The following is a 27,187-nucleotide window of genomic DNA, read 5'->3' on the forward strand; positions in this document are numbered from 1 at the left end:
TATTAATATATAAAGAATTATCACAAAGGAGAATAGAAAATCATGTTTTCAACAGACATGTCAGGTTTCTATGCACTCAGTACTTTGTTGGTCCTTTAGGAAGAATTAGTGCATCAATGTAATGTCCATCCGTCCGTCTGTCCGTCCGTCCGTCGTCTTCCACTTATCCGGGGTCGGGTCGCGGGGGTAGCAGCTTCAGTAGGGAGGCTCAGACGTCCCTCTCTCCAGCCACTTGGGCCAGCTCCTCAGGAGAAATCCCAAGGCGTTCCCAGGCCAGCCGGGAGACATAGTCCCTCCAGCGTGTCCTGGGTCTTCCCCTGGGCCTCCTCCCGGTGGGACGGGCCCGGAACACCTCACCAGGGAGGCGTCCAGGAGGCATCCTGACCAGATGCCCGAGCCACCTCAACTGGCTCCTCTCGACGTGGAGGAGCAGCGGCTCTACTCTGAGTCCTCCCCGGATGACTGAGCTCCTCACCCTATCTCTAAGGGAGAGCCCAGACACACTACGGAGAAAACTCATTTCAGCCGCTTGTATCCGGGATCTCGTTCTTTCGGTCACGACCCAAAGCTCGTGACCATAGATGAGGGTAGGAACGTAGATCGACCGGTAAATCGAGAGCTTTGCCTTTTTGCCAGCTCTCTCTTCACCACGACGGACCGGTACAGCACCCGCTTCACAGCAGACGCTGCACCAATGCGCCTGTCGATCTCCCGCTCCATCTTTCCCTCATTTGTGAACAACACCCCAAGATACTTGAACTCTTCCACTAGGGGCAGCACATCCTCCCCAACCCGGAGAAGGCACTCTACCCTTTTGCGGTTCAAGACCATGGTCTCGGATTTGGAGGCACTGATTTTCATCCCGGCCGCTTCACACTCGGCTGCGAACCGCTCCAGTGAGAGCTGTAGATCACGCCCTGATGAAGCCAATAGGACCACGTCATCTGCGAATAGCAGAGACGCAATCCTAAGGCCACCAAAACGGATCCCCACAACCCCTTGGCTGCACCTAGAAATTCTGTCCATAAAAGTTATGAACAGAATCGGTGACAAAGGGCAACCTTGGCAGAGTCCAACTCTCACCAGAAACGAGTCTGACTTACTGCCGGCAATGCGGACCAGACTCTGACACCGGTCGTACAGAGACCTAACAGACCTTATTAAAGGGTCCGGTACTCCATACTCCCGGAGAACCCCCCACAGGATCCCTCGAGGGACACGGTCAATGCCTTCTCCAGATCCACAATCCACATCTAGACTGGTTGGGCAAAACTCCCGATAGGATGTACACAAATAATATATACAGGCAGGCATGACAGACATAGTATTTTTACCCCCTTTTTAATATATATAGAAATGAAGTCAGTTGGCTGCACTGGCCAAACACATTTCCTGAGAAGCTTGAGCGTCCAAAATAGTCTTTAGGGTCTGCTGAGATTCATACAGAGGTCCGAAAGTCTGATATCGGTCTTTTTTGAATGATATGATCAATATGAATTACTGTGTTGTATGAATTAATCCCTCAAAGCTCCTTTGATGATCCTCAGGACCTTTATTCTGTCCGCACACTCCCCCTGTATTCAGAGAGGAGCGTGTTCAGCCTTCCTGGACCTCCTGCAGTCCACTTTGACCTCCTTGGTCTTACTGTGTTCTTGGCGCACTGCTGTGTCAGATTGCAGACCTCATCTCTGTAGTGGGTCTCATTGATGGAGATGAGACCCACTACATTAGTGTCGTCCACAAACTTCACTACCCTGTTTGTGGGATGGACAGCAGAACAGTCCTGGGTGAAGAGGGTGAATGGAGCAGGGCTAAGAACACAGCCCTACGGGGTTCCTGTGTTTAGGATCAGTGAGCAGATGTGTTTCCCTATCCTCCCCATCAGGGGCCCGTTGGTGAGGAAGTCACTGATCCAGGAGCAGAGAGGTGTGGATAGTCCCATGTTGTGGAGCTTCAGAGGCAGCATGTCTGGGAGCACAGTGTTGAAGGCTGAGCTGAAGTTCATGAAGAGCATCCTAACATAGGTGTTTGGATGCTGGACATGAGTCAGAGCTGAATGAAGTGCTAACGAGACAGCATCCTCTGTGGAGGGATTCTCACTGTAGGCAAACAGCAGGCTGTCCAGGCCAGCAGGGATGGTGTCCTTGTTGTGTTTCAGGAGCATCCCCTCGTGGTTCTGCTGGGGTGTTCAGGAAGCCCAGGTTGCTTTGATAGCAGTGTTCAGGTTATCTGGATTGTTGGTTCTGGTGTCTCTAATCTTCTTGACAATACTCCATAGATTCTCTGTGGTGTTGCTGTCAGGCAAGTTTGCTGGCCAATCAAGCAGAGTATCACCATGGTCACTGAACCAGCTTTTGGTACCTTTGGCAGTGTGGGCAGGTACCAGGTCCTGCTGGAAAATGAAATCAGCATCTCCACGTCCTGGTTGATGGCTGCATTCACTGTGAACCAGCAGATGATATGGCAGCCCAAACCGTCAATGACTCTGGAAACTTCACCCTGGACTTCAAGCTTTGCGTATGCACAGTCATACTTTTGAAATCGTACTGCCTTGTTGTTTAAAACAAAAAACTTTTGTGAATTAATTATTTTGCTCACTGTTTCCCTTTATTTAATAAGTTAATCAGTTAGTTCCTACAACACACTGTACCCTGCTCCTGTTTTCCTTTAACAGGTCATTAGATTTTCGTCTCATCTTACCTCATTCAAAAATGCTTTATTTGATCAACTTCCTTCGTTTTTTTCCTTTTACTTTGATTTGCCATAGACGTTGATAAATGATCACATATATCATCTTGGTACCTCACCAGTAATAGCTTTTTAAATTTAATTTGTAAATATATTATAAGTAAACATTATCAATTAAAGTAGCACTAGTAAACTAGTGAAGTTGCCTATCGGTATATAAATGGTACGCATTAGTGAGTGTGATTAGGTGAATGTGGCTATAGTAAGTGTTTTGAGTGGTCAATATGGCTGTATAAGTTCAGTCCATATACCACTATAGTGAATCAGGCTGGTTAAGTAATAACTTCTACTGGACATTGCATTAATAAAATCGGTAATTGTTTTTGCACTGTCCATGTTGAAAAAAGCTATATTGTAATCTCAATGTACAGGTGCTGGTCATTTAATTAGAATATCATGAAAAAGTAGATTTTTTTCAGTAATTAAATTCAAAAAGTGAAACTTGAATATTATATTCATTTATTACACACAGACTGATATATTTCAAGCGTTTATTTCTTTTAATTTTGATGGTTATAACTGACAACTAATGAAAACCTCAAATTCAGTACATCAGAAAATTTGAATATTACTCAAGACCAATATCAAAAAAGGATATCCAGAAAAGTTGGCCAACTGAAAAACAAAAACATGAAAAGTATGAGAATGTACAGTTCTCAATACTTAGTTTGGGCTCCTTTTCCTAAGATTACTGCAATTATGCAGCATGGCATGGAGTCCATCAGTCTGTGGCGCTGCTCAGGTGTTATGAGAGCCCAGGTTGCTCTGATAGTGGCCTTCAGCTCTTCTGCATCGTTAGTTTGGTGTATCGCATCTTCCTCTTCACAATACCCATGATATTGTCTCTGGGGTTAAGGTCAGGCGAGTTTGCTGGTCAACCAAGAACAGGGATACCATGGTCCTTAAGCCAGGCACTGGTAGCTTTGACACTGTGTGCATGAATCAAGTCCTGTTGGAAAATTAAATCTGCATCTCCTTAAAGTTGGTCAGCAACAGGGAGCATGAAGTGCTCTAAAACATCCTGGTAGATTGCTCCATTGACCTTTGACCTCAGGAAACAAAGTGGACCAACAGCAGCAGATGATATGGCACTCCACACCATCACTGACTGTGGAAACTTTACACTGGACCTCAAGCAACGTGTGCCCGTGCCTCTCCTCTCTTCCTCCAGACCCTGGGACCTTGGTTTCCAAAGGAACAGCCAGCCTCTTTAGCAATGACCTTCTGTGTCTTGCCCTCCATATGCAAGGTGTCAATGATTGTCATATGGACAACTATGAAGTCAGCAGTCTTCCCCGTGATTGTGAAGCCCACAATGGACTGGGACCATTTAAAGGCCTTTACTGGTGGTTTGAGTACTTAGCTGATTAGAATGTGGCAATGTGGAATTAATGGATTAATCATCAAATTAAAATACTAGAAATATTTAATTGTGATAATCTATAGGAGTTAAACTTTTTGAAATGAGTCACAAAACTATTAAACTTTTACTTAATATTCTTTTTTTCAAGTTGTACTTGCATATACACTGGTATTTACTGAACCATGTCTATGCGCTAGACTGACTTCCTCACTGGTGGGTGATCATTAACTATCATATATTAAAATATTTCAGAGTAAAATGCGAGACCTTCAGTCCAACAGCTTATGCTCAAGTCATGCTGTATAATGAATTAATACATGGGTCAACTCTAAAAGCATAGTGTGGGTGGATGACCCAAAGTTCAGGTCTTGGACTGAAACGTTGTGTTAGGACCTTGAATAAGCTGTTCACATACAAATGGCAAAAACAAATGAAGCAACCTTCTAAAGAATGGGCCAAAGTTGTTTCCACAATGTGAGACTGACCAGGCCAGACAGAAGACGCAACATCAGGGCTTTGTCTTTTAAGGTGCTTCTACCTTTTCCACACAGACAGTGGTGGTGTAGTTATATCACTTTGTAACCATCATAAAATCTCTACTTACATTTACACCACAATCCTGATGAATTGCTATGAAAGCCAACATGTTATTTATTTATGGATGGAAAAAAAAAACAGTAACAATGTCAGTAATCAGGAGAGGATTTATTAAACAGCACAAAAATTCTTGGTATTTCTACATACACAGAATCATAAATAACCCCCAAAACCAAAGTTGCATCCTCTCTTTACTGATGGGATCCAAATCCTTATGATTTCAATGCAATAGGCCAGACTGTAGAAGCCACATATTTATAAACCATTTACAGTGGAACGACACCATCTACAGTATCAAGAAATAGATGTTAGTCGTTCGGCAGAGTCCAAAACAAAAAGTAGTTCTCATTAATTCAGGTTACTGTAAATACAAAAGGAACCCTACGTAGCCTCGTGTGCTATTTACAACTGTCGTCTAAAAACAGGTTTTCACCCTCAAGTGTCTGAAAAACTAAAATAAAATATTTACCATGGCAAACAAGAAGTTTTTCTCAATAAAACACTGTATTTCCTAATACACAACTAAGGAGGTCAATTTGAAAAGAAACCAATTCCTTTCTACTTTAAACTGAGGAAAGTGTAAATTAAGAAAAATGCTGAGGTCTTCTGGTGGCCACTTATCCAATCAGAGCAGTGATTCTTAAGGTCATTTCATCCGAGCTAAAGGACAAAAAAGACAGCTTGCTCCTACAGCATGTTCACAAAACAACCACATCCCTGCTTCCAAAATCGTTCTCTTCTTTTTGAATCAATAACTGGGACATTTGGTCGTTTACTTCAATGCTATGTTCTCTTGTCTTTTCCATTTTGAAGAGTCGCTCAAAAAAGTGGGTCTTTGATTTAAAAAAAATAAACATTTACAACCCAGGAAACAGAAGTCATGAAACGTTCATAGTTATTAGAAATATTGATCAACTTTTTTAAAGTATAGATTTCAAAATTATTTATTTTATTGGAATTTTTAAGGGTGACTATAATTCTAACCCCTGTGATTTTGTAAAAACTAAGAAATATCTTAAACTGTACCTTTTTCATTCCAAATAATTAAATCAAAAGGTTGAATTCTTCTACTAGTGCAATAAAAGATACTGCTAAATGTGGAGAGCGCGGTATTTGAAAGCTGAAGAACTGTGACCACAGATCAAGTCCTTTAATAAAAAGTCTTAAAGAGAAGAAAAAAAGATTGTGGGAAATGAACTTGACAGCTTAACAACCCGTATAATTAATCTGCTCAGCAGTAATATCAGAAGAAGTTACCGCTTTGCTTTAGCCATTATGTCACATTTCATGCTTCAAACGTTGTGCACAAGGCCCAAAGTATCAACTGCAGCACGAAGCTGAGTTTATGCGACATGTGACAACGCTGCGGCTCTGTGTTGTTTTTTTTTTTAATTGGTGCAGAGGAGGAATTATTCATCATAACCACAGCTGTTCCTCACTTCATTTTGGAGCCTGAGTGCGTAAATGAAGAATGTAACACGCCATCTAACCGGTGAACTGTGTAACAGATTACGTTCCATCAAGAATCAGGTCAAGACTGAAATAAAGATATCTTAAATAAAGGATTTGATTAACGGTTGTTGAATCCCACCTAAACTTCTCAGCCGAATTAATACTCTCCCACAACTTAAAAACAAAGAAACAAAAAAAACAACTCCCAAACACATTACCAACACTGGGACTTATTAATAAATATCCTTTAAAAACACAAATCACTAACTGGATTCACCTTCTTAAACAAACCCAAAAGACCCAACAATTTAGTATGTGGAACTCCAGTAGCTTTTCCTGCAGTTTAAGGCCTCAACACGTCTGCTGCTCTGTCCTTAGAGATCACACCCACTGATAAGAAACAAGGATTCTGTCATTCAGGAGGGAGTCATGACCGTGCTGCACCAAGAAGACCGACAGAGGAACAGAAATAAATACATCTAGAATTGAAATACTTGAAGGGTTTCAATATTAAGGCAATGCAGTGGCATGTTCTTGGTGGTTTCTGTTACGAATTTAATGACGGGAAAAGGGGAAAAAAAGCCCAGTTTATGCTTAAAATGCACACATGGGGAAAACAATGTTTAGTTTTATGTGTGCACAAAACATGACAGCAACACCTCTAGCCACACAGTGGGACTGGACCGCTAAATCCCTCTAGACGGCATACTTCATCGACCATGGTGTTTGAAACCAGGACTGCTGCTGCAGCGCAGTAGAACCTCATTCTGGAGCATTATGACAATGGTTTATTCTCCCAGTACAGTCGATGGTTGAGGTTGCCATTTTAAGAAAGAAAAAGCCAAAATGCCAGACCTGGGCTGTAATGGGGCAAACAATGAGGCTGATACTGGGGCAAAATGAAATAAAACCACTAGAATTTAAAACAAAAACTCATTAGATGACAAAGAAGAGATAAATGATTAATAACTGCGTGGTCCAGAGGATAGGTCACCTCTCGCTCTAGTGAATGTAGGCTCTGTAGACTGCAGAGATATCATTGTCTGACTGGTCCAGTGCTTTAGCCCTCTTGTAAACCTGCAGGTGGAACAGTGGAAAGGTCATGCACATGGCTAGAACCCATTTATCTGAGCAGAATAAACATTTCATTCATTATTTTTCCTTCAGGCCCATCTAAAGTACCACCAAGTTAAAGTGGATCTATTTAAATTAAAATTATCAATGCAACATTTGGGTAATTCCATTCAAAAAGTGAAACTACAGATTCAATCCCGACAGGCTGATAGGTCTCAAGTGTTTTCTTCTGTTTATGTAGATGATTCTGCTTACAGATAATCAAAACCCAAAATTCAGACCAATAGAGAGGATCTTTAACTTAAAGGTTATAAAAGTTTGTGCTGTACCCAGTACTTAGGGTAATTACTGGATCAGTGCGGCATGGCATGGAGGCGAGCAGCCTGTGGTTCTGCTGACGTGTTCAGGAAGTCTAGCTTGCTTTAAAAAATCTCATCTTCCTCTTCACCCTCCATAGACCCTTCTATGAGGTTCTGGTCAGGCCAATTTGTTGTCTAATCATGCCCAGTAAGACCAAGGTCATTGGACCAGCTCTTGGTACCTTTAGCAGTGTGGGCTGGTGCTGGTACCAGGTCCTGCTGGAAGATGAAATTAGCAGCTTCATCAAACCTGAGAAACTCTAAAAAGGTCCTGAGAGATGTCTGAGTTGACTCTGGACTTCAGAAAACCCAGTGGACCAGAACCAGCAGATGACCTAGTACCCCCGATCACCACTGATTGAGGAAACTTCACACTGTGCCCTACTCCTCCTCAACACTCTGGGATCTTGACTTCTAAATGAAATGTAAACGTTACTTTAATCTGAATAGAGAACTTTGAACCCCTAAGCAATGGTTCAGTTCTTGTTCTCCTTAGCCCAGGTAAAATGGTTCTGATCTGCCGTTTGGTCTTGTAAATATGTACATCTTGTAATATTCTGATTTTGGGATTTCATTTCAGCAATAATCATCAAAATAAACAGGGAAAAAAAACCACTGAAATAGATAACTGTAGAATGAATCTATATAACTTAAGAATTTCACTTCTTGAGTCTAATAACTGAAATGAATTCAATTCTTATTGATATACTGATTTAAACAATACAGCTGTTAAACACCACAGGAGTACCTCATTGGCTGCTGCAGCCATTGGAGTCGGATGGTTGGCCATGTCACCCATAGAGATGGCTAGCCTCAGGTCCTTCTGAATGTGTTTCAAATAGTAGTCTGGTTTAAAGTTGCCTTGCAAAATGTCTGCAAGAAACAGAAAAACACTTGTGCTGTGTCTAACTGAATATCAAGGGCAGTAAATATGCTTTCAAATGTTGGGAGATCAATAAAGCCTTTTCAAGCTGGGCTTAAAAACAACAACAAATGTTACAGCCATCAACAATGAAAATCCATTATTCCACATGGAAAGATGCTTCAAAATCAGAGTCCCTTCATAGAGACTTACTCTGACATTTCTGGTCCACAAAGGTGCTCGCCATCTGGCCCTGGCACAGGATGTCCAGGAAGGTCTGCTGCGACTGGCCGGTGGCCTGAGCGAGAGTCAGTCCCTCTGCAATGGTGGCCATGAAACTGCCCTGGACCATGTTGAGGATGAGCATCATCCTCGCTGCATTGCCTGCTTCACCTAGAGATACACGAAGTTACATGATTTTAACTCCCACACAGAAGGATTTATACTCTAAGACTCTATACAGGATATTTTGCCACAGCACAACCACACATTTTACTCTATCGCATTGGGATTTATGTGACAGATCTAATTAAAGTAGTGCATAATTGTCAAGTGGGAGGAAAATTATGTGTGATTTTCCATGTTCCAGACAAAAACCAATAAGCATTGTGAGCATTTGTATGTATCCATCCAGCCAATGTAACACCAGGATATGCTTCTTCTACCATTTATAGGATTTTCTGCTTCCGTTTCCCCCTGGGTTACTAACCCGCTTCCACAGACGCGCTCGACTCTTCGGCTGCTGATGCTAACCACAGCCTTGGTTGTTGCTCATCTTGGTCTGTTCACCAAGCTGCTGCGCCTTACCACAATATCCATGGGATGGGTTAAATGCAGAGGACATATCTCATTGGATGTACAAGCTTGAAAGGACAAAGGATTTTTATTTTCCTTCTTTGGTTTTCTTTTTGCTCAGTAGTTTACCTTAATGTTACTGTATTATCTTAGTTGGTGTTTGATGACTAAAGTATTTTAACTGGAAGTGAAACCAATTTGTTACTAAATTCTTGTATTTTGGTGGTTTTCTGTATATGTGTGAGGGCATCTCTTGGTCTATTATACCACTCCTCACCAGGCAGACATTCATCAACCAGAGGGAGCCTGAGAGCTCTTGGGCTATTATTTCCTAATAGGCAGGTAGCGCGCTGACATTTTTTAAGGTCTTGTCTACTCGCATCACCTTCCATATGTCTACTGTGTTCCTTACATGGCCTGTGGCAAACAGGATTACTTAGGACTTCCCTTTAACAATGGCCTTCTATCTTGCCAGTCTTAAAGGCTAGATTTGTAGTGTGCATAACCAATAGCTGTCCTGTCAACAGGTTCTCCAACGGATGGGAGCACACGGTGCAGCCTACATACCAAGGAAGAAGGAGGTCTTGCCCATGGCCTGAAAGCAACTGCTGCAGTCCTCATAAACCGTCCTGTCACCAGCTGCCAGGATAACCAGCATGCCGTCGTTGGAGAGCTGCTGGCTTCCTGCCACTGGAGCCTCCAGGAATCGGCCACCCCGCGATGTGATCACCTAAAACGTACAGATGCGTAACATAGCTTTCTCTCGATAATTATTGCTTCTAAAACTCCAAATGCGACATATAATGCCACAATCTTAAAAACTGTTACCTGTGAGAGCTCTGTGATGGTTTCTGGGTCTACAGTGGACATCTCTATATAGCATTTGCCTGGCCTGATTCCCTGGAGCACGCCGCTGGGTCCCAACACCAACTGCAGAGGTTCAGACGAGCCATGGTCAGACACAAAGTCTTTTAAATCATTGCTGACTTTAACAGGATGGAAGGTTTCTGGAAAGCTGGCCAACACTGGATGCTTTTGTAGAGCGCAACTACTGCTAAAAGAGTTAGCTGTGGAGCTCCGCCTAAATACTATGAAGCCTTCTGCAGTGGTAGAGAAGATACTCACATCTCTGGCAGCCTTGGGGTCTGAGACGCAGGAGAAAGTGATGTCACACATGGAGGCCACCTCTGCAGGAGTGCGGCCTAACCGAGCCCCCTCCTGGATGAACAGGTCACACTGCAAGACAGCCGAGAGCAGAGATCAGCACCAACAGAACTTTTTACCACTACAAGCCCACTACCATGAAAGGTGCTGCATTATATTTATGTAAAGCACCATGAGGCCTTTTTTCCTCGCAGTCAGACATTAAATCCTGTTTTAGCCAACTTTATTATTGTTTGCTAAATTCCTGAATAATAGGGCGCAGAATTATTTAGAGAATATTTAAATGTTTCTTTAATGTCAGAAGTTTTGATACAACTCAGCATTTGGCAGACTTGCTTTTTTAAGTGTACAAGGTTAATACAGGCTTAAAAGTTTCCCCCTTTCCTCCAAAACCAACCATGGTCATTAGACTTTTATTTCAGACTTTCCCACTGAGTGTTTGCACACTGCTTTAGCTTTTTATGTTGCTTTTGGACTAATGGCTTCTTCCTTTCTAAGTGGCCTTTCAGTCCATATTGTTACAAATCGTCAATGAGCTCTCTTGCTTTCATCTCTGGGAAACGATGTTTCTGTCCTAAACAGTGTGATTTCTGGAGATTTTCATGCCATTTAAACTTGAATAGGATTGCTTGAACAGACTAAAATGGAACCTTCATGTATCAAGCCCAAGGATAAACCAGAATGTAGCAACTTCTTGTTGCAATAAGTCTTTGTTAGCTAAGATCGATTAACAGGACTCTGATTCTGCACAAAACATTTAATAAGTCAGATTTGCACTCTTCGTATTTCACAAAAGTTTTGCCATGGCAGCATGAAAATATCTTAAGTTACTAGTATATATTTAAAGTTAGGTTTGAGTTTAGTATTCAAACTTGGGCTTTAACATCAGTTTTTCATGGTTACCCTGAAATAACGTCTGGCTGCTGGAACTTGAGCACAAGATCCAGCAACCAGAATTGACAGACTCCTGGATAGGTGTCAAAATGTTTTCAGAAAGAACTGAGCGAAATCGGTTGCCTCCAATTTAAGCCTGTTTGCTGAAACAACAATTTAACATCCAACATCTCTAACACCGACTGTTTCATCACAGTACCTTTTCTGCGGTGCGATTCCACACGGTGACAACATGACCCATTTTCAACAAGTTGGAAACGATGCCACTACCCATTAGTCCTAGACCCAGGAAGCCTATCCTGCAGAGTAGAACCCATGTGGGGAACATAAGACAAAATCACTCACATTACCCTATATGGATGAAAAATGTAAGCAGTTTCCAAATAAAATGATTCATTTGGCCTACAGATTGGAAATCCTGCAGTGAATGTGAAAACGTACCTTTTATCTGTGGGTGTGATGCTGCCATTAATAGCTGTGCTGTCTGCTGCTTGGATAGAAGTTGAACCTGTGACCTGCAGAATTAAATCCTCTGTCAATATCACAGTAAAAAACATGTTATTTGTTTTAGTAACTTTACTACTTCCTTCACCTCTTCAATGATTTTCAGTCGCTTACTAATTGGCTCCATTGACGAAGCTGGCTGTTGGGGATAAAAAGCAAAAGATGAGGACAAACGCTAACCTGTAAAGTCAAATTCAGAACAGAGTTAGTTATAAAAGGTAAACTTTGTTTTTGGGTCAACTATTACATATAAAAAGTTTGTTCAGTCCCCCCCCCACACACACACACCAACTGATCCCATAAAGCCTAAAAACAACGTGGCATGCACGTTCAGCCCTTTTCCAGCGCAACCAAATAATTTTTTGTAAAAACCCAATTACTAAACAGTCATTTAATGATGAATTTTTAGTCATGTGATTTAAATGCAGTGCAAATACAGCTGTTAGACTTACAATGGTAAACAAGCAGCATCATAAGGACCAGGGATTATCGCACCAAGGCCAAGGAGAAAGTTGGTCAGAGATTTATAGCAGTTTTTAGTTTAAAGATTATATCAAACCCTGTATCAACTTTTTTGCAGATAAACTATAAATGGAGCCTTAGGGTACTCTCTTTATGCTACTGGCCTGAAGCCATCAAATTAAACTGTCACTTTCCCTCGTCCTGACCACAACCCTGCTTAACCCCCTCAGCTCATCCCATACTTAGCCCCGCCCTTCAGCGTCTCTTGGCCTCTCCCACTAAGGTGGAATCTTTCTAAATTTGTCCTGGGGCATCAGATTTAGTTACAATGTTGGTATCAAGAATGCAGCCAGTACCAGCCTGAGGATCTATTGGTACCTGGTTGGGAAAATACAAATCAAAAGGATGATAGGACATCATATTCAGGTGTGTTGGACTAGGGACCAGTCTAAAAGTTACAGAACACCAACCATCGAGGACTTTAATTTGATACCTCTTGTTTTAAACAAAGAATATTTATCAACTAGAATGGATTGTTAAAAATAAATAAATATTTCCATTTACAGTCCCACTAAGGGGAAATTTGTCTCTGTGTTTAACTCATCTCTTAAGGAGGAGTGTGCTGCCACACAAAGTGGTACAAAGGGAGCAATCTGTGGTCAAGGGTCTCGTTCAGGAGACCAGAGTGACAGACCGTTTGAAATTGTCAACCTTTGCAGCATCTTCCAGAGGCAAACGCCCAGGTTCCTAACTGCTAAGCCACCACTCCCACTTTTTCTATATTATTATAGTTACTACTATCTTATTAAGCCTGACAGTCTAACCCCACCTTTGTCCAATCACTGTTGTAGATGTCCACCAGCCCCACCGCAACCCTACATAGATAAGTGTGTGTGTTTGAGTGTGTGTATACACACACACACTCACACACATGTACTGCAGCTGAGTGAGAACATATTTTCTGTAATTTACCACCAAAGTGAGGGCTTGATTGTAATGTGAGGCCTTTAATGGTCCTTTCTGGAAGGCTAGAGGTTAGATTTAGGACAAAGTTGTCAATTAGGTTTCGGCTGGTAATTGTTAAGTTTAGGTTCAGGCCATTGAAAGGGTTGAAAATGAATGAAAATCAATGGAAGTCAAGGCAAGGCACTCAGTAAGTAATTAAAACAAGGATATGCATGTATATGTGTGTGTGTGTGTACGTTTCCTATTTGTGAAAAAGGTTAAATATGTGCATAAATTTGATTAAACCTTGTGTTCTGTTACATGAAATTGCAACAAGAACTAAGGTTGAAGGGATATGCATACCTTTGCGAGGTAAATAGAAAAACAAAACGTTTGCATAATGCGTTAGCTGGGCCACTTTAATTCTTACCTTTTCGGACTGGCTCAGCAGGAAGTGGTGAAAATGTGGGTCATCCTTGACAGGCTGTAAAGCAACAAGAGCTCAGTGGGAAAGTGTTTGGATAGAGAAAAATACTGAGCAGAGAAAGCACATGGATCAAAAACATGAAATCAGTGCAACCACAGTGAGGTTTTGTTAATTTTCTTTTTGTCAGAAAAAAATTCTTAATTTATCTTCCAAATAATTCAGCAAATAGGCAAACAGTTGAGCTGAAAGAGTGAGGATGTGTGTAATAACATGGGAGCCACCCTTGAAACATTTGGAACAACACTTAAATGTTGAAAGTTTGAGTGTGCAGCTGTGGTTACAACGTGGCCACTATTATAGTCCTGTTTGGAAATGGTTCTGCTCCACTGCTTTGTCTGAAGTACAAAGTCAATGCAGCCATCTACCGGAAGATTCTAGAGCTCCTCATGCTTCCTTCTGCTGACAGGCTGTATGGAGATGCTGATTTCATTTTCCCACTGGGCTTTGCACCCCCACACTGCCAAAGCTACCAAAAGCTGGTTCAGTGAGCATGATGTTACTGTGCTTGGCCAGAAAACTGACCTGATCAGAACACCACAGAGAATCTGTGGAAGATTGTCAAGAGGAAGATGAGAGACCAGAACCAACGATGCAGATGACCAGAAGGCAGCTAGCAAAGTAATCTGGGCTTCCTGAACACCTCAGCAGAACAGCAGGCTGATTGGCTATGCCATGCCGCATTAATGCAGTAATTTATGTAAAAAGATTCCCAACCAAGCATTGGGGCATAAGAATATAAACATTTACAGAAGCCTGCGGTTTAAAATATCCTTTTTGTATTCATCTTATCTATTAACCTAATTTACCAAATTCAGGATTTTTATTATTTGGAAGCCATAATCAAAATTACAAGAAATAAATGCGTGAAATATTTTAATCTGTATGCAATGAATCTATAGGATTTTCACTTTCTTAAATGAGTGACAAAAATAGAATTTTTTCATGACATTTAGATTTGTTTAAGCTGTATTTGTATTTCACACTTTGCAAACTGGAGTGGGTTGTAGGTTTAGCAAATGCCAAAAGTTAAAATGGGATACAATCAATTAATCAATTACCTTAAAAATATTACTAAAATGACTAAAAGATGACTAAAATGAAGCTTTCGGCCAATGTTTTCCACAAAGAGGAAATGGTTGTTTTTGTTCAGACTGAGCAGAAATTAGGAAATGGGTGTATTCTGCTCTACACTCACTGTAGCAATAACAGAAGACAGTAGCAAGAGTTGGTCAAGACTGAGATGGCCACAGTGCATCATTAATGGAGGGAAAATATTGTCAGTTTGATACATTGTAGAATTTTTTCCATAAAAAAAAGAAGAGAAAAAGTCTACTTTAGGGGTTCACCATTTCATTACACACACTTGCACACCTGGGTGAAAGTGGCTTAAAGTTACTTCCTAAAGAGTGGTCATCAACCCTTTACTAAAGGCACAGTTCCACTGGTCCGCCCGTTATCTCCCGCCCTAATCAGCTCCTCCCTGCTCGGATTAGTTTCACCCGTTTTAGCGGTTCCACCAGCCTCTTTGGCCTGGAAAAGATGGGAGATGCTTTCTGGGCGTTGCTTATATTGAATTAACGTACTCGGTTTATTGTTGCTAGCTCGTACTCCAGGCGCGGGATGCCTTACATGAATGCACTTCTAGTTTAGACATTACAGTCAGGCATTCTTGTAGACTGCTCAGGGGTCCTGTCACGGGGCGATCAAGTAGTGACACAGTGTACCATAATTCTCTGAATGTCCATTGAGCAGAGCGGCTTCATTGCTTATCAATAATCGTACTTACACATTTTAACAGATTTTTGAGCGCATTGTACCACATAGTCAGTAAACACAACGGTGATCATAATGCATATGATCAATTTTTGAGAAGATTTAAGGATTTTAAGTGCCCCATATTAACCGGTAAGTTAAAGCTTTATATTAGCCAAGGCAGGAACACATTAATAGTTTTAAAGTCTTGTACCTCATGAGTAGGATGGATGGACACTTAAAAGCTTTATTGTGAAATGAGAGAAAGCCGCGATAAATCTATGGATCTGATCTGATACAGCGAGTCGGGTATAAAAAGACATTTTTCTTTTTCTATCCTTCAGGCGTGACTCATGGTTTGAAAATAATTCAATGACATCTCGGTTTGACCCACGCTGTTCATAGTGGTCCTTGATATTAACGTGTCGCTCTTCAGGTTTTCTGGACTTCCTGAGAGAAAAACCTTCTCATTCCTCTCCACCCTGAGGCCAATCTCTGAAGAGTGGGGCCAGCACACATTGGCCTTACTCCTCAGCAGGACCTGAAAAAAACTGCACCTGAAACACTGAAAAGGGAGCGGAGCCGTGCGGTGCGGTGCGCGGCCATTACGAGCCGGTGGAACCCTGCCTTAAGGGAACATCTTGGTTCTCCTTACCTCCTCATTCTGATATCAAGACTTTGGCATGTGCATTTTTAGCTCTAGGTGAACTGCCCAAACCTCTGTCCGTTCCTGGAGCGGGGCTTTTAAAGTTGCTGACCAACTCATGTGCAAACAAACACTCAAACAGCATCAGCAGTCAAAGCTCAGCACCAAACAGGTCAGAAGGGAAAGGTCTGCAGTTGTTGGTGATTTAAAGCCGAAGTTAGGGTTAAGGTCAGGTAGAAAAACAGCAAGGCAGGGCAGGCTTGATAGCAAGGGGAGGCAGGGAGGGGTTCACCTACACTGCTTTCCCATTTGAATCCTGAACCAGGTCCAGCCCCCAGCCTCTCAATAGCGGACGGCTCGGGGTCAGAATCAGTTAAGTCCTTAAGGAGGAAAAAGACACATGTTCACCTTTAAAATCAAAAGGAGAGGGTGAATTGGTAATGGTCCATATTTGCTGTAGAGGGGGATGTTTTTTTTATTTATAGAGGAATGTTTAGCAGCAAAGGAGAAAATGTAGTAACTCCTAGTGTGTGGAGGGAAGGCAGAAATATCCAACACCCGATGGAATAATAGAGAACTTCTCTGCGTAGTTAGAGGACACCAAGAGAGGGACCCTTCAACACTGCTAAAGGAAACCTGGTCTTGTTGTAACCAGGATCTGTAGACATCTAAACTAAAATTAGTTATACACACCACGTAATGGGAAGGTGTGACAAGACTGTGGCCCAGATGCAACAAACTTTAAACGGCCTAAAATTCCTAAACTACATTCAAATTTATTTTATTATTGCATCTCAATGAAATGACTGGATATATGCCAAAATCTAAACAAAGATTTCCTAAGATTCTTATCTGAAAGTTGTTGGAAAATGGCTGACTGGATTTATATACCAAAAACAATTAAGGCATTTCAATGGACCCTACTGCAAAATAAACACTGTCCAAAGATAAAGCTGTACTTTTCCAGATATCTTTGGCACAAGCAGAATGTTTGTGTGTTGGTTGAGACAGAAACACAGCAGTGCAACAATCCTGACTGGCACCAATCCTATACAGAACAGTTTCCTATTGATAATGCAGTTTGTACTGGATTGACTGTACATGTGTTGGACCACAAGTCTGATTTGGACCAAACGGCACAGAAGTGAGCATGCTGACAGAAAACCATCATTCTCTTCAGCTGTTGTTGAAAAGCTTTCTGCTGTTTGACACAACCTGAACAGACGCCTTAAGGGATTCTACTGCAGCCATTAACTCTACCTTTCTTTAACATAGAAAGTACCCCTAAAACAGTTTTTATTTTTATCGGTAACTGCTCATTCTTCTCAAACCCCCAGTCAGACGTGTCAGAGGCTCACACTTAGCCTGGTTCTGCTGCTGCTGGAGGTTTCTTCCTGTAAAGGGGGCATTTCCTTCTCTCTGCCACTACATGCATGCTTGGTATCAGCTGGGATCAACTCAAAGGAGCCTATACATAAACCTTAAACCTGCGCCCCAATCGTCTTGCTGACTGTATAAATATGTTCAATGGTAAAAATCCGAACAGGAAAGTTAATGCATTTGTTTTTGACATTGTATTATCAGCATACGATTTAACAGATGAGCATATTTCTATGATTAGACAGACATGGGATGAACAGAAGGTTACACTGGCTGCTCTCTTTGTTTTGAATCAGACCTCTATGCCACATTTGTTGTGATCCCGTCATATCCTTCTCTACTGTGGGGACCTACTAAGCTGGATCAGAGTGTAAAACTTGTGGGTCAACACCACCCATTTTGTATTAACCTGACAACAGCCAGCTGCATGTATCGCTCCGCCTAGCTCCACTCACATACATCTGGGACACCGCCATAGGCATTGCCTTTACTGAAGGCTGGGCCTTATCAAAAACTCCTTGCATATGATTGGATAAGCCACTTGTCTGTCATCTTTATCGACGTGCTATTTCAACCAGTCACACCGAAGCTAACCCGTGACGCTGATGAGACCGACGCAGGAAAAAAAAACCTTTTTTTTTTTTTTTTTTTTTATGTGTTTGCGGCTGTAGTGCAGGGTTTCCCGCAGCGCTATCTTGGCGAGGCGGCCGCGGAAAACGTGTCGTCCACCCCCCCCACCCCCCCCCCTCCGCTCCGCGAGCCGGTCCGCGGAAAACGTGTCGTCCACCCCCCACTCCGCGAGCCGGCGGGTCGCCTCGCATAAGCAAATTCCTGCGGGAAACACTGTAGTGGCACACCTTTTATTGACAGTGAGCTGACAGGAAGAGGGGGGAAGACAGGCGGCAAAGCGCCGCGGGTCGGAGTCGATCCCGGGCTGACTAATAGGCCTCCCAATATGGTTCGCGCTAACCGCTAACCGCTCCGGGGCGCGTCGGCGTCCGCGCCCCGGAAAACAAAACTTGCCAAATCCGGTCGGGAGAAGGGCGAAAACATGGTTTCCACCAACAAAAGCCTTCAGAGCCGTTCTCTGATGTTCTTTTAATGAAACAATATCAGATAGATTGGACAACACAGAAGAAATAGCAGCATCAATGCTAAGGCTTGCTTCCTCGATGCGAGCCGCCATTGTTGTTGGAATCTCACGGTGGCTTCTCCACTACGTCACATCCATGAAACACCCGCCCTGCGTCCTGATTGGCCAGACCAAAAATTTGGTTGGGGAAATCACTTTGAATGAGCCGTGTCCCAGATGTATGTGAGTGGAGCTAGGCGGAGCGATACATGCAGCTGGCTGTTGTCAGGTTAATTTTGTATAGGGACCTTTCAGCTGACAGCAAGGAGCAAAGAACACAGGTTGATAATGGACTCAAAGTAGGATCTCAAAAGACACAAGCTGATCTTTGCAGTCTTGCAGCCACCAGTGCAGCATCTTGATTGAAAGATTATTACAATCCCACCGCTGCTTGTGCCACTTAATGCCTGCTACTATTCAGTTAAAAGCCTTCAGCTGATCCAAAATACTGCAGCAAGAGTTCCAGTGTTGATACATTTCTCCTAGTTTAGTTTTCCTTCATTTGTTCCCCATTAACCCCAGTATAGAATTTAAAAGTCTCCTTATATCAAGCTCCATAATATATCAGAGCTCTGATTACCCCGTATGTTCCTAGTCTTCAGCTGATCTAAAATGCTGCAGCAAGAGTTCTGATGAAAATCAACAAGAGGGATCATATTTCTCCAATTTTAGCTTCCCTTCATTGGCTTCCTGTTAAAGCAAGAATAGAATTTAAAATTCTTCTTCTAACGTATAAAGCCCTTAATAATCAAGCTCCATCATATATCAGAGCTGTGATTACCCCGTATGTTCCTAACAGAGCACTTCGCTCTCAGACTGCAGGTCTGCTGGTGGTTCCTAGAGTCTCTAAAAGTAGAATGGGAGGCAGATCCTTTAGCTATCAGGCTCCTCTCCTGTGGAACCAACTCCCAGTTTTGGTCCGTGAGACACCCTGTCTACTTTTAAGACTAATCTTAAAACTTTCCTGAATGTTCTCTTCCTATACAGTGGTGTGAAAACGTGCTGGCCCCCTTCCATATTTCAGCTGTTTTTGCTCTTTTGTCAAAATGATATCCAATTTAACATTGGATAAATTTAACCGTAGGAAATAGAAAAAGCTGTTTTCAAATGATGATTTCATTCATTCAGGTGAAAAGTTACCCAAGCTAACTTGGACCTCTGGGAATACGTAATTGCCCCCTAAAAGGAGCAACTGGTTGTGCCACCCTTAGCAGCAACAACTGACATCAAGCGTCCACTAACTGCTGATGAGTCTTTATCGTCTCCACTGAGGATTGTTGCCTCTGTCCTTTGCAGAAATGTTGGATTCCAGCCCCCATGGAGTATTTCCACGTCTGAGTGCCTGAATCAGACTTTAGTCAAGACTTTGGCTAGAGCACTTCAAAACGCAGCTTTTTACCGATTCAGAGGTGGCCCTGCAACCGTTGTTTAGGTCGTTGTGTTGCTGTGGAGCCAAATGTCAGAGCCTGGCCAGCCAGACTGACTTACACCCACAGAAGTCAGTCTGGCTGGCCAGGCTACAGAAGTCACTGGGTTTCTGCTAGAGAGCAAAATGTGAGATTCCAGTAAGTGCAGCAAGTTGTCCAGGTCTAGAGGAAGCAGAGCAGCCCAGAGCATCACAGCACCACCGCCGTGTTTGACTGTCAGTACCATGTTCTGATTCTGAAATGTTCTGTTAGTTTTAGGTCAGATGGAACACCACCCACTGCTGCAGCTTTTCTCCAGGTGTGGGTTATGGTTCCCAAAGTCTTAGGAATGGTTCTCTACCCCTCCAGACTGATAGATGTCAATGAGTTTGTTTTTCTACTGTTTATGAGCTTTCTTAGATGATGTGTTGCTTTCTGACATCTTTCAGCCATCAGAGGTTCTATTTAAGGGTTACAATCAGGCCTGGCTTGTGGAACTGAGCCCAGCTTTCTAAATTTGTAGTTTAATCACAGTTAATTCACCATTTACCAAGTGAGGTGATTCCTGCATCTGTGAGACTCAGGTTGTTTTGGATACTACTTTCCCATAATGAATAAAACCATTTCAAAACATGTTTTTCCATTCACTTGGGTTACTTTTATCCAATATTGAAGTTGGCGTGATGATCTAAAACATTTGAGTTTGACAAAAAGAAAGAAAAAAAAAACAGAACAGATCTGTCAGAGGGTAAACATCTTTTCACACCACTATAGACAATACAACTCCCTCCATGTCTGGTTTTAAACCTCTCTTGTAGCTGCTCTCCTTTTCTCATTCCATATATTTTACCACTAGCTCAGAGCTCATCTACTTAGCCCCTTTAGTGGTGTCATCCAGGAGAGAAACACATTTACTCCTGGATCAGTGGATCCATTGTTTTGTGACTCTGCTCTCTTCTCTATTCCCCAGTCAGTCGTGGCAGATGGCCGTTCACACTGAGCCTGGTTCTGCTGCAGGTGTCTTCCTGTTAAAAGGGGAGTTTTCCCTTCCACTGTCGCTAAAAGCATGCTCGAGGGATTGTATGAGGGATTGCTGCAAAGTCAATGACAATGCAATTCTTGATATATTAGAAAAAGGATGTCAAAGTATGTAACTGACTTTGAATCTGTCCAATTTGACTAAACACACATTTCTGCATATAAATTGCATTTATTTAGTAAATTGCTTTGACAAAAAAAAAAAAAACAGTGTAAATTGGCACAATCTAAACAAATTCAGTTCAATTGAAGCTCTCCAAATAAACAAACACGTTCAACTTGCATTTAAAAGCCACAGTGAAAGAATGATTGTATAGAAAGAAAATGTTACTGGGTTTTCTGACCGCAATAAAACTAGCCCTGGTGGTTGGGATCACTTCACATTAACATGGTTTAGTAAGAAAGAAAGAGATCTAGCATGACAGAAACGGAATATTTTTATTGCTTTTAAATGTTTTACTAAAACAATAATAAAACCCAAATTAGAGGATGAAAAATGAACCATAAGTATTTTCTTAACCAGACGTTGTTGCTTACTCTCTGGGACAACACTGACCTTTTCAGAAGGGTCCTTCAATGCACTGAGGTCCTCGTCGTCTTCTTCTAGAATTTTCAGAGGTTTGTTGGATGTTTTTTTTCCTTTTGAGTCTCCTTTACCGTCAGAGTTCTGTCAAAAACACATACGGTCAATTTAAGCTTCCATCCAACTATGTCTAAAGATCCCAAAGTGTGTTCAATGTACCAACAGGAGGACACAGCAAGCCTGCAGCTTTTTATGTTAAAAGAAGAGCCCATGGAAAAGCATCGCCTCATTTCTAATCTGAAAACACACCTTAACCTGCAACACAGTTTTCCACTGAGTTGCCAAGGTCACTTGGCCCAATAAAAATATTAGATTATATTGTAATATTATAAGTATTTATTTTTATTTATTTTCTACATTTTGTCACTTTGGTAGTCCATACCTTCAATGATTTGACTGTGATGTTAAAGTGAGAGAGAAAAACAAGGTAGTGCACAGTTGTGAAGTGAAATGAAAATAATTAATGGTTCTAAAAATAATAAAGAATTGTGCCCATGTTCACAAAAGGCCCAGCGGCTCGTATCCAACGCGCACCGCTCAGCTCTGCCCGCTTGCGAGTGTTTCAGGAGCAGGAAGGTCAAACCAGGCTGACTCAAGCAGAGTTTTTAGTGAACGTATTGATTTTCTGGGAGGAAGTCCAGGAAAACTGAAGAGCAGCGACATTAATACTAAGGACTGCTATGAATAGTGTCTCAAACCCAAATATTATTTTACTGGTTAATGGTTTGTAAGTAAATAATTTTTATAATGGCATATCTTTTTATTGTTTACATTTCTCGCAAATGTATTTAAAGTGTAAAGTTTAAAGTGTAAAGCCATCCCCAGGAGACCTTTCCCTCTTCCAGGCATTTCTAGCCCGGTTAAAACACAAGAAGAGCAGAGCTGTTCTCTCCTTGGTTTAAACCGAGTAGGGTCAGTGGAACTGGGCCCAAATATTCTCAGAGAGAGCTACTATCTCAGCCTAAAGATTCCCACCAAGGACTTTTAGCTTCAGACCGATTCAAAGTTTCTGAGAGCTACTCTTAGTGAGGAGACGAATAAAATATTCACAGCTCTTAAAAGTCTTTTATCTTAGTGAGTTGACCCCACACCTCCTCACTAAAATAAAAGACAGCATTGCTAAGTGTGAGTCTTTAAAGAGCTGTGATTCATTGTTAGTACAAGAAAAAAATGCACTCCTAGTGATCAAAGGAGAGAAATGAACCAATTAGACTGGATTAACAAATGTGTAATGATGAGATTTAGCAAAATTGATTGTCAGAGCATCAAAATGTTTGAACGCAACTTATTTACATCTTCATCGTTAATTTGATTTGCTTATTGATGTTGTCGGCAGTCATTTAACTATTTAATATTAATGTGTCATCACCTGTCAGCATTTTACTAGGATTGCCTGCTTGTGTAAAGTGATTGTATTTGGCAAAATGAAGACACAAAATGGAGAAAGAGGTGGTGATCTCCTGCCTGCTTGTTCTCGACAACGTCTGGGCAGAGCTTTTTTCCTCACAGCGTGTTCGACTACTGTTCTGTCATCGGTCAGGACTTTGGCCGTGTTTCGGCTGGAAAGAGGAAACGTCTCATCCATTTGTCAAACTAAACACTGTAATCGCCCTGTTCTATTCTGCCGTTTCAAGCGGAAATAACTAATTACCCCAAAACCATTATATACGATAAAAGAGGAGAAACTACGTTTTTCCTTTACTCTCATTTAGGTACAGAAAACACAGAAGTCTGGACCATTGCAAGTTGCAGTAACAGGTTGCACTACCTGGTCTTTTCCTTTGGCTTTCTTTAGGTAGTCTTCCACTGCATCCACCGCCTGCTGGAACCGCTTTCCTTTATTTATCTTGATCATCTCTTCCTTGTGGGCATGGTAGGGCTTCAGCTGTTCTACTTTGATCCAGGCGCTGGTCAGAGAGACGGAAGCACAACTTCAACATGTGGTAAAAAAAAAAGCACAGTAAAATCAGCCGCAGGTTCCTTGTGAGTCCTACTTACTGGTCCTCAGTTCCAAAGAACTTCACAAAGTGGCATTTTTTGCCCCTGGGCTTTTTCAGGTCCTTGGGTGGACTTACTATCTGAAACATACAGAAGCATTTGGCAACAAATGAATCAAACTGCACTGTTTTTTAATGTGAGTGTAAAGATGGTGGTCCTTACCTTTCCTGGCCATGGTGGGTAACGGCCCAGCTTGCCCCTGAAATAACATCTGACGTTAGTATAAGCATTGTCTCTGGTGCACAAATGCTTCAAGCATTAAACCAAATAACTATATAATAGCACCACCTGCTGCAGACCTTGGGCTGCTTTCCATTTACTCTGCAATCTCAAGATCCAAGCTTAAGCAGAAGGATTTCTTAAAATGTGTACTGTCTGGGTAAAATGGCTGGGCGATTACTCGCATAGTGATCTTAACGATTTGGGCTTTCAGCGTTCATAACAACGTAACGATCGATATGTTTCTTAGCTGACTCTGGTGCTGTGTTGTGAATCCAGTGCTGCTGCCTGTGTGCCAGACTCCTCCCACAGCCCCAACCGGTTTCATTTCCTTCAGCGCCAGTTATAAACTCTTCAGGAGCGAGACTGAAAAGTTCAGCAGGGCTGGAGATGTCAGGATAATGACCAGAAAAAGAGAGCCGTCGGTAGAAAAAAAGAGATAAAGCAACTTCAGTGGTGTGAAAACATGTTGGGTGCATGGAAGCAGACGTGGAACAAGTAGCAATAGTGTGCAGACCCTGCTATGCTATTGTAGCTGCCCCGCAGAGTGAGCTCGACACACGGGGAGCAACGGCGCTCCCTCTCCATTCGTTTCCTGTGGAACTGGTGCGCTGAGGCGACAGTCGCCTGGCGACCGGAGAGATTTGTGCGTGCGAAATTTCAAGCTTGTACACGTTGACGTGCATCTGCAGGCTTGCAACAACACACAAAAAACTTGAACAATGTTCAACTTTTGTCACCGTTACATGTAACTACTGCCATTTATCTGGATCAGCCATGAGGTGCGCCCTTAAAATGATGATATTCTCTATGCCAGGGGTCCTTGTCTCTTATGTGGGATGAACCCGGGGTATTTTTCTTCTGTAGATTAGACATAAAAGCAAGATTTCAGTCAATTCCACAAAATATTTTCTGACTCTTCATCCTTGTCGGTCACAGACTGATTTGAGTCCAAATCGCTGACATAGCAGCATTTATTTTACCAACTCCTCCAGCGCAGCTGTCTCTGTGCTTGTAACCATGTCTAGGCAGGTGCGATGATGACCACCGATAGGGCGGTAGAGCACAAACCTCTACCATAGGCCAAATTCAAATCCTACCACCTATTGCATGGCACCAGGCAGGTTTACTTTCAACATAAATCAGTGAGTGAATATCAAAGTAAAAGACATAAATACTGTTATTTCAATAAAAATACTTATGTTACATTTGAAAGGCAGTGGGAATAAGGATTTTACTGTCACGTTTGTTTTCAATGCTATTGTGGAAATACTGTGACACCATGGTACTGTTCCTCAAGGTTATCATATTTTGGATATCTCATACCAGCCCACGTCTACTTTAGGGTGCTGAAAATAAACGTAAAACCAAAGGACGACACTTCAAGGCCTTTTTGTATGAGCGGTTCTGTCTTGAGCTCTTAAAGAGTTTAAGAGCTGAACTTAACTTAGTGTGTGCTGATTCGCGGTTTTGGTGAGGACAGATGCATCTGTCCCACTAGAAACCAATCCTGTCCAAAATGTGTTTGCAGGTCAAAGTCTGACTCTTTCTCAGGGCCGGGCCTCGTTTCACCGGGGACCTTACTAACGTGGGTTGTTCTCATGCAACTACAGCTGCTCAATATTAACACACTGCGGCCGCCTAAGAACGTGGCTTAACTTTTTCAGGCAAACAGAGTCAGTTTAGTCAGGCGTGGAAACGAGGAGCTCGGGGAGTTGAAGGGGAGTACAGCAGGAGACAGTGTTGTCATATTTGCAGTAGCATTTGATCCACTCTGGCTGGCTGCTCCTTGCGCTGTCCGGGTGAAAGTAAACATCTGTGGTGCTTTTAGCCATTTTCCTTTCCGCTTTCATTTCCTACATGTAATTATAAGCTAAACGTCACAATAAAGCAACTCGCGAACGTGAAGAAAACAAGAGCTAACGCTAACAACACGGAAGCCGAGCAGGCGCAGAGCCCAACCACATCCGCTCTGAGCTATGATGCTAGCACAGCTAGCACAACATTTCAACAACAAGAAGAAGAAAAACTCATGAGCGACGCTTTAGAAATGTGTTCACCAGCTTATGATTCCGAAACGCAAAAGACAACTTTATGACCGAACAAACTAACTCTGCGGACTTTTAAACCTCTTATAGTAGTTGGTTTGCTGAGTGGGAGCTAGCTGCAGCTTGGTTAGCAATTTGTTTGGGGTGAACACCAACTAACCCGCTACACTCCTTCCCCTCCAGCGATATACGTCTGCTTAACACAACCACAGCCGGATTGTTTCGTTAACCAGCAGCTACCACAGCACATTATACAGTTTGAGCAGAAAAAGGAGCGAAAAATTGTGTTTAAAGGTCATCTCACCACACTAGATCCCCGATCCTGAGATGCACCGCCGCCATCTTTCAACTTAAATAAAACGTCGCACTGAATGAGAGGAAAAGGCGACGCACACCCACAGAAAGCCACCCTCCCTGCGTGAGGCGACGCTGACACCCGCCCCCAATTTGACTCTGCATTCAGCAAACATTATCAAAAATGACATAAAAAAAAGAATGTCATAAAAAACATACTTTCACGTGCTAATTAAAACTTTACTAAAACATAAGCTAAAGACGTCTAAGAATCAAAGCTGTGGTCCAAGTGTTGCCTGGTTCCGTCATATTTCTGGCTGTACATTCCAGATGAATTAGTCTTCTAGTAAAATTTTACTGTTTGTCAGTATTTTACCTTATTTATATAACGTGCTAAAAACATTTATTGGACCACTGATGTGTAAAAAGTCTTAAAATAAATATATTTTTCCTATCACTAACTGAAAAATTATGAAAATCCTACTTTAATATGAGTACAATTATTCTTTTATATATATATATATATATATATATATATATATATATATATATATATATATATATATATATATATATATATATATATTAAAATTATAAATAGCGTAATTATTAAATAAATAATACTTACCTTTTTCATCCAACTGCTCTTAGTCTTTCTTTGTAACATTTCAACATATTGGAAAGAAACAGTTATTGGGCTATGATTGTTCAGTCAATTTATCATCAAAAACCATCCCAGGTATTTAAACTGTGGCACCAGCACAACAAATTTGTTATTGCTTGTTAATGACAAGATTAATAGATCAGACTTTCCCAAGTATATGCAGAATTCTTGTTTACTCTATATTGATGTTTAAAATGGAAGCTTCGCACCACTTCACGCTGTTACTTTTTTATCAGGGCATGTATAGAGTTCTTACAGCTGAAGATTGAAGCTGAACACAAATGACAGAGTTGTCTGGAAATTTGATACATTTGTACATAA

General features: G+C 41.8%; 2 protein-coding genes across 3 annotated transcripts in view; both read right to left on the reverse strand.

The window, feature by feature from the left end:
- Positions 1 to 4,797: 4,797 nt before the first annotated feature.
- LOC118556101 (putative oxidoreductase GLYR1) overlaps positions 4,798 to 27,187 on the reverse strand; it is an 84,896-nt gene continuing 62,506 nt past the window's right edge. Inside the window, exon 17 of the transcript XR_004933012.1 lies at positions 4,798 to 6,160. The gene's annotated coding sequence lies outside the window, so the exon portion shown is untranslated. The remainder of the gene's footprint in view (positions 6,161 to 27,187) is intronic.
- Positions 5,289 to 26,311, reverse strand: glyr1 (glyoxylate reductase 1 homolog (Arabidopsis)). Of its 2 annotated transcripts, XM_036148563.1 has the most exons (16): positions 26,213 to 26,311; positions 23,804 to 23,840; positions 23,642 to 23,721; positions 23,412 to 23,550; positions 21,617 to 21,727; positions 16,401 to 16,484; positions 13,650 to 13,703; positions 11,901 to 11,951; positions 11,750 to 11,823; positions 11,508 to 11,607; positions 10,376 to 10,486; positions 10,079 to 10,180; positions 9,818 to 9,980; positions 8,669 to 8,848; positions 8,342 to 8,466; positions 5,289 to 7,237 (listed from the first exon to the last, which is right to left on the reverse strand). In XM_036148563.1, the coding sequence occupies exons 1-16, from the start codon at positions 26,248 to 26,250 to the stop codon at positions 7,163 to 7,165; spliced, it is 1,524 nt and encodes a 507-aa protein (XP_036004456.1). In that variant the 5' UTR covers positions 26,251 to 26,311; the 3' UTR covers positions 5,289 to 7,162. The 2 variants fall into 2 exon arrangements, with proteins under 2 accessions (XP_036004456.1, XP_036004457.1); XM_036148564.1 differs by lacking the exon at positions 16,401 to 16,484.

The sequence above is a fragment of the Fundulus heteroclitus genome, chromosome 16 (assembly GCF_011125445.2).
Source record: "Fundulus heteroclitus isolate FHET01 chromosome 16, MU-UCD_Fhet_4.1, whole genome shotgun sequence".
Lineage (NCBI taxonomy): Eukaryota > Metazoa > Chordata > Actinopteri > Cyprinodontiformes > Fundulidae > Fundulus > Fundulus heteroclitus.

Coding starts and splice junctions, on each gene's coding strand:
- glyr1 (XM_036148563.1), bottom strand. CDS start 26,250: ATGGCGGCGGTGCATCTCAGGATCGGGGATCTAGTGTG. Junction 8,849..9,817: donor CAAGACCTCCTTCTTCCTTG/GTATGTAGGCTG, acceptor GTGTATCTCTAG/GTGAAGCAGGCAATGCAGCG. Junction 8,467..8,668: donor TGTGGACCAGAAATGTCAGA/GTAAGTCTCTAT, acceptor TGTTTCTTGCAG/ACATTTTGCAAGGCAACTTT.